Source organism: Panulirus ornatus, chromosome 41 (assembly GCF_036320965.1).
Source record: "Panulirus ornatus isolate Po-2019 chromosome 41, ASM3632096v1, whole genome shotgun sequence".
NCBI lineage: Eukaryota > Metazoa > Arthropoda > Malacostraca > Decapoda > Palinuridae > Panulirus > Panulirus ornatus.
Window position 1 is genome coordinate 4,474,624 of NC_092264.1, and position 14,220 is coordinate 4,488,843.

General features: G+C 44.4%; 1 protein-coding gene across 3 annotated transcripts in view; it reads right to left on the reverse strand.

Annotated features, from left to right (window-relative positions):
* Positions 1 to 14,220, reverse strand: part of LOC139761625 (uncharacterized) — a 95,779-nt gene that overhangs the window by 7,885 nt on the left and 73,674 nt on the right. For 2 of the 3 annotated variants that reach the window (XM_071685896.1, XM_071685897.1), the window contains 2 exons: positions 7,706 to 7,835; positions 6,614 to 6,678 (listed from right to left, as the gene is read on the reverse strand). In XM_071685896.1, coding sequence (XP_071541997.1) covers positions 6,614 to 6,678; positions 7,706 to 7,835 — 195 coding nt within the window. Of the gene's footprint in view, positions 1 to 6,613; positions 6,679 to 7,705; positions 7,836 to 14,220 lie in introns of those variants that run through there. The other variant, XM_071685898.1, reaches the window with a different exon arrangement.

Here is a 14,220-nt window from a genome sequence, read left to right on the forward strand (position 1 = left end):
TTTACTTATCAGTCTCAAGAATAAAGGAGGAAGACTCGTTGCTTCCCTAATCGTTTCTTGAACAACAAGACTCGAACCTCCTCCGACCCCAGGCTCACCCGGAAGAGCACCTCTCCTCTCACCACACATTCCTCACTCGACCTACACACACACACACACACACACACACACACACACACACACACACACACTCCCTCAGCAGTCATGTCCGGCCAGTTTTTGGTCCTCCTCCTTCCCTCCTCTCCTTCGCTCCACACCCACACAGACCCCGCTGGAATCGAATTCTCGAACGTCTCGAAGTTCCCAGGCCAAAAATATCCCAGAGGAAAAATTGGCTGCGAGACTTTTTCCACTGGCGGAAAAATACCGACTGTTTACATATTCAGACGGACAGCCACGGGACGACGCCAAACGACCAGTTTCAAGCAGTTATTTTTATTTTTTTTAGCATTCGTAAATAATTCATCTCTCCAGATCTTTATGTAAATGTAATAGGCTGTTTGGTCGTGATGTCTTCTAATGCTAAGAGCAATAAATGATGATGTTAGGTCGTATTTATGAGTGTTTCTGGCCTCCCTAGGTTACATTCTCCGCACTCAGGAAATGTGTTCTTGTCCTTGGAGCAGATTCAAGGGTGACTGGCGTCACGAAGGCGTAGGGCTCGAGGACCATGGAGTGCTAGGCTATTATTATTAGTAGTGGTAGTAGTAATTATTACTATTATTATTATTGTTAGTAGTAGTAGTTGTTGCGATAGTAGTATCAATATTATATATACCCATTATATATCCATATATCCAGGACTGTTTTATGTCTCTTGCTACAGTTTGAGGTTGCGCCTCTCGTAGAAGGGCAGGGTAGACTCCCTGTATTCAGGAAGGATGCCTGATGAACGACGTGAGATGGGGTTAACCTCCCAGTAAAGGCGTTGAATGGACCGAGATATGAAGACAGGAAAAGGTTGAGTCGGGCGAGGGAAATCGGATTAGATTTAGGGTCGAGGTCACACAATGAATAGATCATGGGGCCAGGGAGCCATGCCTAGGGTGGTGGAGAAACGGATGGCTATAGGAGGAATAGAGTAAACGGTGTATGGGAACAGAGGGTAACGTGTATATTATTCGTACAACTGTATGTTCGTAGTTGTCCTTAAGACGCAGTTGCTCACGCTGACTTCGTGGAATTAAGGACTCAGAATTCTCGTCCAGATCCGAGGCAGCTTGGAATCAGACCTTTTTTTAAGCTTGGAGAAAGTAAAGTGTGATAGATCGCTCGTGATAGAAGTAATGAAAGTTGAGAGTGAGAGGAGAGAGAGAGAGAGATAGAGTGTAAACGATACGATAAAGAGAGGAGGAATAAGGAAGAGAACGGGCCGTAAGTGAGAAATGGATGGGTATGGGGGAGAAGTATTTGGATGGGACAAATGTAGGCGTGAGGGGAGGAGCGTCCGAATCTGACCAGGGGATAAGGTTGCAGGGGAGGTAATAAGCCCTGGAGTTGCCTCTAGTGGACGGTAGATGGCGTCACATTGGCCTTAGATACATAGATATCCAGACAATGTTGTCGACTGACGTTCATTTTTTTATATTTGAGGTTTGCCAAATGGTCTCTGAAGTCAAGACGGCGGCTGTTCCAAACTTGCTCTTCTTTTCAGTTATTGAGATGTAAGCGTTACCTCGATGGGTAAAATTTGTGATGTACATGTTTAAGCGTTCCAGACATTAAACAGATTCACTGAGGAACTTATTATCGCTTATGGGTTCATCTCCTTAATCTGTTTTTCAATGTAGCTCGGTACCAAAGGAGTAGGAGCCTCTTAAAAGGGATTCTGTGGTTATGTACCTCAATAGAATACGTACGTAATTCCATGATCGTGGGACCAGCACAAGTAACCGTGTCTCACTCAAGGTCGTATTGAGAACGAATCTTGTACAATGTGCGTGTTCGTGGCTACTTGGAAACGTGATTGAAGAAAAGAGGAGTTTTTCCAAGCTTCCAAAGTGACACTCTAGGGCTGAGGGAGGGAGGTAATTGCATACATAATTGGCCAGGGGCGCACCTACGCCTCGGGCCTCGACCAGGTTGGAGCCACTTACATCATTATCTGGTATAATACATTTTTTTTCATGTATGATATTCATCGTCATACATGTAACTGTTTTGGCATCCTGAGCATCAGTAATTTACTGGATTTTCTTTGTTTTCAGTTCACTTTCCACCGAAGCTTTTGAAATGTAAATTAGTATATGTTTTTGTTTTCTATTTTTGTGTGTGTTTACACAGAGATTTTCGATCATTATCGTAAGGATTGAACTCATTTAGAGCTCTTGTGTTTCGTCTAGTTTCGATTTTGTTTTGTTTTTTGTCCCATGGAGTGTTGCCAGTGTGTTGCTTGCCTTCAGAATACCTGAAGGAAGTCTCCAAGGTTAACTGGTTATTTAAGTTGATTACGTAAACTTCGGGATTCTTAACTTCCAGTAAGTGGATTCCAATTCCTTTGGTATTCTGGATAACCTCCAGTGATACTTGAAGTCCCGCGTAATTTTCCGTCATCTGTAGTTCCAGCGCTGTCACGAACTTGTTCCAGCACTGCCACGAATTTCCTAGTTCCAGCACTGTCTCGAACTTTCCCCGTTCCAGCACTGCCACGAATTTTCTTAGTTCCAGCACTGTCACGAATTTCCTAGTTTTAGCAATTCTCATGAAGTTTCTTAGTTCCAGCACTGTCACGAACTTTCCCAATTCCTGCTGCTCTCACGAGGTTTCTTAGTTCCAGCACTTACCACCGTCCGTCCTAGTTCCAGCACTTACCACCGTCCGTCCTAGTTCCAGCACTTACCACGTCCGTCCTAGTTCCAGCACTTACCACCGTCCGTCCTAGTTCCAGCACTTACCACGTCCGTCCTAGTTCCAGCACTTACCACCGTCCGTCCTAGTTCCAGCACTTACCACCGTCCGTCCTAGTTCCAGCACTTACCACGTCCGTCCTAGTTCCAGCACTTACCACCGTCCGTCCTAGTTCCAGCACTATCAAAATCTTTCACCATCACTTATTTTTCCAGCGTGTTCGCTGCTGCTCCCCTTGACCCCTCTTAGTCTTCTTCCAGTCTCACCTCTGGTTCACTTGCTTAATAATCTTTTCGTAAATATTGAATGCAAAAATTATTATTAGCATTTTCTGATTTGATTATGTTTGATGTTAGTCTGTGATGGTATTTGCACACCTCTTGGTTATGTGACAAATTATAAACATTGGGTGCTGATTATATTTTCGTTTTTTCAGCCTTTGATACATCGGTGTAGGATTTGATTTAATGACGAACTTTAAATATGTATGTTGAGAAGTATGAATCATAAATCACTCCTTCCCTGCGCCTGCAATTAAAGACAAGGAACTGAATTTATCATTTGACAGTAATTTGTTAAATGCCAGGGGGTAAGTTGCTGTCAGGGAGTTTCAACATGATAAGTTCTCAGAGATGTACTTGGTGACTGAGGCAGTGCATTACGTATATCATTTCCCATTGTTTTAGTAATTCGTTGAGAGCGATGTGTTATTGGTACCTCCATTCCTACCAACCAGATTTTCAGGTTTACGAAGTAATGAATAATAAATTCTTTCGCATTTGCTGTTATCATCACCTGCGCCGACGCATTTGATGTAAGATTATGCTGCTGTAAAATAAATACTTTCACTGGCGTTTCAGGTTTATAATTTGACTCTCTGAAAGACACAGGTCACAACTAGTGCCTGGGATACGTATATACTGAATACCAAGAACGAGAATTTTATCTCCATATAAGTGTAGTTTGCCTTATATCAGGCGAGGCCCCCCCGTTCAAACCGTTGCTTTCGGCGTCGGTCTATATAGCAGGTGAATTCCTTCGGGAGGAAAGTACTCCTTCAGAAGTTCCTGGGCGAACTCGACGTAAGTAACAGTTTCATTCGAAGTTTCAAGGGGAGGGCACGGTTAATTTCCCGAGGAACTTCGCGAGGAAACTCACCTTGTATTTAGGAAGTTTGGGGGTTAGAACTTTGCATGGCGAGAAGGAACTGAAGAAGTCATAGTGTTGTCAAGTTTCGAGATAACTGTAAGATGGTTCAGACTCATTCTATGAAGGTTTCGAGTCAGTTCGAACTGGCTCTAGTAGGGCTTTAAAATGGTTCATATTGGCTCTGTGAAAGCTTCAGGTCAGTTCGAAGGTTTCAAACTGGTTCAGACTGGCTATACTAGGGTTTCAAGGTAGTTCAGACAGGCTCTACGAGGTCCTCAATGTGGTTCAGACTGGCTCTGTTGGGGCGTCAAACTGGTTTAGGCTGGCTCTTGCTTAATAACTCCCTGTTTGATGATGTAGGTTAATCGTTTGATAATATCACGCAGGTGATCCTTTAATTACCAAACGTTACCGGATGTTTAAGTTGCTCATCATTTCTCATCTGACCTTATTAGCTTGTCAGCAGTATTCATGTGGATTCGAATCCTTTATAAATTGTTATACGAGATAGGAATCATGTAATCTGAAATGGATTTCAGTGGATTAGGTTTTTCAGCCAGCTTTTTAAATTTAGGAATCTGTTGTGTAAGATTTCAAGTGTCTCCTGTGTTTGAGTTATACTGTGTTCAGTATACTGTGCGGTTATACTGGGTATGAGTCTTTCGTGCGCTGTGTGGAGCAGCGTAGGTGTGTGTGTGTTCCGCCCTTTGCACAATGTATGACTGGGCGATCGCGCTGACGTGTGGGTGCGATGCATGAAAACAGGAGGCCTCACTCATGCATATTATTAATATTATTATGCCAGTTATTGTCACACAGGCCCGTGGTCCAGCTTACACGGCTCTGGTTGCAACGCTGGGGCTGCCCTCCGTGCAGGAGGAGGGACATTATGGCCTTATTTGGAGCCAGAAGGTCAATGATAGAACTATATATATATATATATATATATATATATATATATATATATATATATATATATATATATATATATATATATATATTCAAGTTAGCATCTATGTGATCAAATAAACTATGGTATCGATAGTGGAGAGCCATTTCTATATAGGCAATTTTGACTAAGACGTCCAATATTTGGGACGCCCTCGATACATGCCCATCCCAGGTCATATCATCGGCCGGAGCGCCTGTCTATACTTCCGTCAGCTGAGACTCGTCATACACCACAGGTCCCGTGCTGCCCCAAACACGTGTGTGTGTGTGTGTCCTGCTCTGAAAAAGCAGGAAGGCCATTGCGCCATATCCTCCCAATAGGTTCGTGAGGTACACCGTCCCCGTCGGGTTCAAAGCTATCATCAACTGGGTTGATATTATCATGGCCTCTTGCATTGTGTGGCTCCCTTCCACCTGTTCTTACAGCGAGATAAGTTTTTTTTTAAACGTGACTCGTGTTTTTTTTTGAATACGTCTCGCCTGCAGTGACCTCTGGCGATTACTGGCCAAATCCCCCTTCAGCAGTGGAGGGAGTTCCTCCGTAACTACGGGTATACAGTACAACGTCACTTCTCTACAGTGGCAGACGAAGGGAGAACGAGTCATAGCGAGTCTCTCTCTCTCTCTCTCTCTCTCTCTCTCTCTCTCTCTCTCTCTCTCTCTCTCTCTCTCTCTCTCTCTCTCTCTCTGTCTGTCTGTCTCTCTCTCTCTCTCTCTCTCTCTCTCTCTCTCTCTCTCTCTCTCTCTCTCTCTCTCTCTCTCACAAGACGGCACTGAAAAGATTAATAGATTAGAGATCGATGTTTCCCCAGTGGTGTACCCACGTCCATATATTGTTAAGTTGTTACTCTGTCTTCCGCTTTTCCTCTCGTCTGTCTCCTCCGTCTGTCCGTCCGTGTCTCTCTCTTTCTCGAACTCCTTTGCAGTCGTTCGTTGCAATAGACTGACGCTAAATCTCTCTCGGGAAATGCCACTGATTATTCAGCGACGTATCTCTCCTCTTTTGTGCGAAGTATCCGCTGCTCTACCCACCTCCCGTTTTCTCTTTATTCTCTCGCGCTATGAGGGATATATTTTATTCTTTTTATTATGCGTCTCAAACATAAGTTTTCGTCCTGATCAAATCTGCTTCACAGTATTTTTTTTTCTTTTTTTGAGGATTTTGTGAAAATATGATGGTTTTCATTGCCCCGTCTTTTAGCCCTATATATATATATATATATATATATATATATATATATATATATATATATATATATATATATATATATATATATACACACCATGTCTTTACTCCTCGTTTTTGCACACACACACCCCAGCCCTTAGCCGGGTACCCATTTGTCGATCAGCCCCAAGGAGGGAGAATGGACACCTAGGCTAGGTGTGGGCCTACTGCCGCGCCCAGAATTCGAACCTATGCGGGCCCGACCCCGGGCGCACCCATGGTGACTCGTATATACGAAACAAGCGGACAATGCTGGTGATTCAGTGTTTATGAATATTTTTGTGTAAGCATACAGTGGTAGGTCTCTGGGTCCGAACATATGGTGTCGTTTTGTGTGTATGTATGCATGTATCACTGTTGGGTGTGTGTATAATCGTCGTGTGTGTGTGTGTGTGTGTGTGTGTGTGTGTGTGTGTGTATGTAGGTGGGTGTACTTACCGTTTGAGCAGCGGCTGGAGAGGATCGAAGGCCCAGACGTCAGCTCCAGAACCGATGGTTCCACGCTGTGGGAGACCAGAGGTGGTGTTGAGTGAGAGAGGCGCAAGTCTGGGGGCAGGGAGGGTGGTATGGAGATGGAGAGAGAGAGAGAGAGATGGAAAGAGTGGAGGTAGACGTAGAGGACGAGAGAGAGAGAGAGAGAGAGAGAGAGAGAGAGAGAGAGAGAGCAGAGAGGGAAGGAAGGGGTTGATGGGCATGGGAGAGATCACGGGATGTCATAGGGATGTCATTGTGAGAGTTAATTGAAACCAGAATAATAAATCAGGTCCTCATAAGAAAGCCATTATCAATACCTATTGTAAACTGCAACCAATGAACTGCTTCAACAGGAAATGAGCTTTTCAACACTGATGTATTGCAATCTCTGTTATGAAGAAATAGATTACGAAATGACTCCATGCAAGCAGGTCGCTTACACGATCATGCAGGCAGACAAATATGTTTCAGAGAACATTCATGGTGAAAGAGGAGGACAGGAGTCGAACATTTGATTAAAAGTGTTTTAAACAAGACTGCTACAAACTGTCATGAGGCTGAATGCTAGACATCATTAAGCAGGCTGAGAAAGGCATCGTAGGACTTACTCGTGAACAGACAGGTAGAAAAGGAACCCAGGTCAACACAGTGAAACAGGGTGAGAGATGTGAAAAGATAGATGCAAAAAATTGAATGAGCCAAGCAGGTAACTAGACAGATGGACAGTAAGGAAGGAGATGACAGAGAAGAGGAAGGAAATAGACACACTATGGAAGCAGACAGTCATGCAAACGTGGAAAGAAAACAGACTTTAAAAACACAGTCATGCAAACGTGGAAAGATGACAAATTTTAAAAACACAGTCATGCAAACGTGGAAAGAAGAGACTTTAAAAGCAGACAGTCATTCAAACGTGGAAAGAAGACAGACTTTTAAGAGCAGACAGTCATGCAAATGCAAACATGAGGACGAAGACAGTTGAATCGAGGCTGTACAAAGACAAGCAGCTGATCTGCGCTCAGGACAGGAGGTACTGGAGTATACTGCGTGACTCACTTATGCGTCTTCTTGGCGGAGATGCGCGCCCGTCTCGCGCGGTACCTAAGGCCACAGATAACCAGCATGACCAACAGGGGGAAGCCGATGATGCACGAGATGATAGGCACGACCACCACCCTCGGAGAGACTGTGGTACACCAGCCCAGAGAGGGGACACCAGTGTTAATACTGAGGCATGGATGCATAAAGGTACCCATGATCACTGTACATGGGTCACGCTGAACTACAGGTGGTTGTAAATGTGTGTGTGTGTGTGTGTATGTTATGAACTCCTCTGTATATATTTGTACTCGATTGCCTAACCGACTTTGGTGAATTGTTACGATGTGATATGAACCCAGCGAGAGATTGAGAAGAGAATTGATATCCCATTCCTTACTTTCATGGTTTTGTGAACCGATGTGATATGATATATAGAAGCGCCTAATGTGCAGGATAAGTTTGCATATCTTAATAAGATCTCTTCATTAAAACTTGAACGCCAGGTGGGGTGTGTAAGAGGTTTATTAAAGTTATAGAATAGCAACGCGAGAGCTTATTACACACGTGAGCAGTTAAACGTGGGAGCGGCGAGCGACAGAAACCCTGTGTTGATATATCCATAATCTGCACCTGCAAGTCATAACATTCCCGCCATCTACATCTACATCTACATCTACATCTTCTCTGTTCCTTTTACTCCAATCACTGCCATTCCATCTACTCTGGTCAACCTGCTCGTCTATATTCGCTCTCTCTCATTCCTTTGCTGACTACCCAGCCAGCTTCATACTACGATGTTTTCCATCTGCCCCCTTACCATGGTGTCTTCCCTAGACCGCTTACCCTCGTGATCTACCCTCTATCCCCTTGAGTCTACCACTTACCCTCCGCCCACCTACCCTTCACCGTGATCTACCCTCCATCCCCTCGAGTCTACCACTTACTCGCCACTGCCTCCCCTCCACCGCTTACCACCAGCCACCTTCCCTAACTCCCATCTCTACTTTCGTGTCTCATTATTTCCCTGTCCATTATTCTGACCCTTTCGACTCAACTTCTTCCTTTCTCTTCTCTCCTACCATTCATCAGCTCTCCCTCCTTCCATCCTTCCTTCGCTTTATGCCTCCCTCCCCCATGCCCACGTGGAGAGGAGACTAGGGAGAACCTGCCTGGCCAGAGAATTATTCCCAGCTCCCTCACCAGACACAACCGATCCAGTCACATTACTCAGTTTTCCTGTGGTTGATAAATTATGTGATCAAAATATCCGTTGCAGTACGTCTTTTCAGCCTGGCCTCCTATGAACGTAAACTGCAAATGAATTCGTCAAAAGGACTCCAACATTTAGACCCACAAGAGTCCAGGCGTTTGTGCGTATCCACAAATGTACATACTTTGCAAAGCCGAAACACACACACACACACACACACACACACACATACACAGAGGAGTGGTGGATGAATGGAATGAAATGACTGAAGACATGGGTAATGCAGACAGAGTACAGAAATTTAAGAAGTCATATGACAGTAGAGAATGTTCAGGAGATGAGGACCCACGAGTGTAGAGCTTCCCTATCCTTGTAGCACAAACAGATGTTTACAAGTACCTCATCCCACACACCATGCTGTACTGATAATTCAAAACATATATTGTTTTTGTAATGACATTGACAGTATTCATATAAATTCGATAGCACAGAAGACATTGTAAATTTCATACGTTTTTGGCGGGGAATGGTGGTGGTAGAGTAATTAAAACCCGAAATAATTTACATATTACAAGCAGAGTCATGAAAATTGTAATACCCTTTCGTATATATTTGTCCATAAATCCTAGTGCTGTGTACTGGCTCTGGACAATTTCCCCTGAATGATCACATTTTCATTTAACGAATCACCATTCAATCTCTTCACGGATGTTCTTGAATTTGGTTCAGCCCAGAAATGTCCCAGAATCGAATTGTAGACTTTTTAACAGGATTGGAAAAATGCGAGAAAATGTTGAAGTGATGTGGAAGATGACTAGAGTTTCTTATGACTAGGTGGCAAAGATCACTCAAGTTCATTGACGTGCCATCAGTGGACTGAACCAGGGCATGTGAAGCAGCTTTGGTGAGAAGCCACGGAAAGCTCTGTGGGGCCTGGATGTGGTGGATAGGGGAGCTGTGGTATCGGTGCATTACACATGACAGCTAGAGAATGGATGTGAGCGTATGAGGCCTGTTTTTCCCTCTGATCTTGGCGCTAAATCGCTAACGCGGGACTCAACGAACAAGTATGAAAGGATTTCATATACTGTATATATATATATATATATATATATATATATATATATATATATATATATATATATGAAACAACTGATGGTCTGTGCTTCTTCACTTCACAAAAGCCTTGTTAATCTATCTGGTCATTTGCTGTCTCAACTGATAATTTTTTTACCTTTTCAATCAACCATCCTTTTCATCCCTTCGATGTGTCTCTCGGTATGTCTTTGATTGGCGTCGTCTAGCAGAATGCTGTTACCCTCTGCATGATACAGTCCCTGACTGCGAGTGTACTGCGACCTACGAAGACGATGTATTATTGACGTGTTTCGTTTCCACGTTTTCTCGAAACTCCGTGTGGTCGGCGCGGATGACTTCAGCTCCCGGAGCCCCGCAGCAGCTTATGACTCAAATCATGTCGTATAAACTTTTGTTATTAGTTTCGGGATGCTAACTAAGTTCTAGGAGAGTGAGTAACCTGCCGGTTGCTGAGTAAGGGGTAAGATGGTGAATAAGTTGTAGGAGAATGAGTAAGTTCTTGGAGACTGAGTGAGTTTTAGGGTTGTAAGTTCTTGGAGACTGAGTGAGTTTTAGGGTTGTGAGTAAGTTGTTGGAGACTGAGTAAGTTGCTGGATACTGAGTTGTAGGAGAATGAGTGAGTTGCAAGGTGCTGAGTAAGTTGTTGGAGCGCTGAGTGAGTTCCAAGATACTAAGAAGGATCATTGACGTGTGTTCGGTGCTACACACGTTCACTCACATGTCTTGAGGTCACACACACAACACAACACACACACACACACATCACACAACTCACACAAACTTAGGTACGTATATAGATTTTCCTTTCGTCAGATTCATCATACGTGCATCATGGTGCTGTATATTGTGGCAGTAAGGTCTCCGGGATATTGTATGTGGCATTGTTTGCAGTTTGCCATCAGTATCTCCTCAGTCACCCCCGACAGTGGAACGGAAGACTAGACTCCCATAGTGTCCGACTGTATTTCAGAATGTGATAGGAGAGAGAGAGAGAGAGAGAGAGAGAGAGAGAGAGAGAGAGAGAGAGAGAGAGAGAGAGAGAGGAAGAATACTCTCTCTCTCTCTCTCTCTCTCTCTCTCTCTCGTACGAAATTCTTGCGGCTCCGAGGCTGCGCCCCGCGCTGGAGTAGGGTAAGGTCCCTCCCTCCCTCCTTTTGGAGCGGGAGAGCCTTCGATGAGGCAGTATTTCTCTCCGTCCGTTCCTCTGGCCGCTACCTCTAGCGGGAGGAGGAGTCCCGAGTCCGTGTGATGGAGGCATCCGTCATACTTTTGGAAATTGGTCGAGAGAAAACGGATGATGGTACTACCACATTCTGGGAGGGGTTGCGTCCGTTTGGTCATGAACGAATATATAACCCATATGAGACTCGACCCCCAAGGATGGATCTGCCCATGTATCACTCGAGGGCGCCGAGGTAAACCACATATATACTTCAGGAAGTCATCGGCGCACTGATAACCCTGATGAGATGTATGATCTATCTGTTCTGCAAAGGTGGCTCAGGTTGAACGCCGTGATTTGGGTGATGCGGACTGCCTGGGTGTAGCGGTTAGCGTTCCCGACCAATGACGCGTTCGCGGGCTCGAGCGCCTAGGTTCGAGTCTCAGTTTTGCGGCAGTCTTGGGTTAGGCAGTCAACCCAGCTCCTCATCCACCCTTACGCGTTGGTCGATGAGATGGGTTACCTGGTTCAGGTGTGTGTGTGTGTATGTATAAGCGTTAATGGGTTGGCCTTGATTAGGGGCCCCAGTTGCCCGTCCATGTCGTAGCTAGCAGTGATGTCTTGTGTCACAGTCGCGTAATGTTTACCCCCAGCGATGCTTCGTACGTACTAGTTGCCAGACAGGAGCAGATACACCGATTCTCTTATATATTGGCGCACGTTTGGGAGATGTACGAGATAGATGCAGGTAAAATGGCTCTCGTATTGGATGCGAATCGGAAAAGATGGTAGCCATGATTTGTCTTGCGCTCGCCTGCAGTGGAATTTCAGATTTCAGTTTCAGAAATGGGTCACCAGGTAGCCACAGTGTTCGGGGTGGCCTGAGAAATTGGTGGGGTGTACCAGCACGAAATTGGGTAGGTGGTTCCTCACATTAATTTTAACGTGTGGAAAAAGAACGGGAAAGTTATTTTCGTACAACCACGAAAGAAAACGGAACTTAGTACGTGGGGAAGTTCTCCCCCCCCCCCCAAGAAAGTTAGGAGGGGGGGACAAAAATAACAAATTGGCTTCACATCTTAAACCTCGACGGAGGGAAAGGTACGAATTTGATACGAAGTTCCACACGTTTATGCAGGTGCCATTAATTACCCTGCTCTGTGCCCCGGTGTTGATGAGAGATGAATGAAGGCTTTGGGTCTAACTTACGCACTTCACGGACTTTAGCGACTTTGTCATGAGTGAAAGTTTGTATAGTAAATAAATAACTCAAGACATATTGTTGTCTCTGTATTACTTACATTGTATATCATTCATCACTCCTCTCCCTAAAGCTCTTTTCATTAAAGATCGTCCGTATTTACGTCATACAATATTCTCTTGATCAGGAATCAGTTCGCTGATATTCTCAGGTCTCTTTGTCTGTGCCTAAGTCAAGGTAAATGTTCAGTTTACATAGATAAACCTCAAAGCTAACCTGAAAAAATATATTCATCATGTCAGATTAAGAAGTTTTCTTTACAGTGAGAAACATGGTAATGGGAGTAAATCACTGAATTGCATGTAACATGTTTTTTTTACGTCTTTGAATCACATTTGTTAAAAGATTTTGTTTCTTCTGTTTATGTAATCTCGACAGATGTTGTGTCGGAGCTTAAATCATGGAGCTAAGAAAAAAAAATAAAAGGTATAAAATATATATGTGCCAGTGATTTGAAGATGCCCGAAAAAATAATCTTGATGTACGAGGAAATGGTCGAAGGTCTTGCTTGGGGTTGGAAACAAATTGTAAGCGTACTTTTGTCTCGCTGAAATTACGTTACGTGGTGACATTAAAGTTTCTCTTTCACGTAATAGGGACGGACCCTAAAAGCGGAAAAGAAAATGAGTTAGGGGAAAGTATACACGAAAGAGAAAATAGGAATTTTTCAGCAAAATATTTGAGATTGAATAGAAGGGTAATGGAGTGTATTTATGAGTTTTTTCTTTTTTTTTCCACTGTCCATTGTGTGTCTTGGCGAGGGAAGCCATGGTATGGCATCTGTCAAAGAATGGCAGGTATTTCCGCAAGAAAATTTTGACAATAAACCGGATGGAAAGCGAAGAGGGAAAGAGAAAACACGAGGGCTTGACGGAAGGGGAAAGACTCAAAGTGTAAGGAGGGGACAGCAGTGGGAGGGGAAGTAAGAGGGGATGATGGAATGGGCAAGAGAGGAAGAAATGTGGATATACGCAAAGGTCAGAGGTGGGAGGGAAGAGAGGCTAGTGTCAGCAGAGTGGACGACGAGATACAAGTCCGACCTACGAGGGGAGGAAGAGGATGAGGAGGACGATGCTCTCTTGTTAACGAGAGAAGGGCCATATGACGTGAGTTACAATTGCATATGCCCAGGTCAACAGGACCGTCTGTCATGACGCCACGGATAGATCAGCAAGGGTATGTACGTGTGACAGGTGGCCCATGGATTTGGCTCTTGTTAGCTCAAGATTTGAAGAATAGAGAGTCGAGAACCTCGAGGCGGTAAAGTCGCCAGAAATGATTGGTGTACCTCGAGGAATTACAGAAGATCCCCCAGAAGGTCTTCAAGAGATTACGAAAAGATTGGGGCTTTGCTACAATATCTTGAGGGATTAGGTGAAACGGATGTAGACACCAGGAGAGAATCGTTTTGGGACATGTTCACGTGTTTTAGGGGGGAAAATGCTCCGTAGAGGTACAGGAAACTGTGTAGTTTGCCAGTACGTTTGGAAGGGATTACTCTGGGGAATCAGTGGGAGATTAATCCCCGGAGAGAGAGGGAGGTTAATCCGCCGGATGTTCAAGAAGAATTCTTGCGAGTGTTTTACTGGAAAATGGATAAGCTTTGGGCTTATGGCTGAGTGGAATATCGAATAACCATGTCTGTTCTGTTTCGTCTATCCGTCCGTCTCCTTTAACCTCTCCCCTCCTCTACATCGGGGTGGGTTAGGTGCACTGTAAGAACCGTTTTCGGGGATATTATATTTGAATGAACCTGGAGCCACAGCCCCAACCACGCAGTGTGGCCGAGAGGTAGGGAT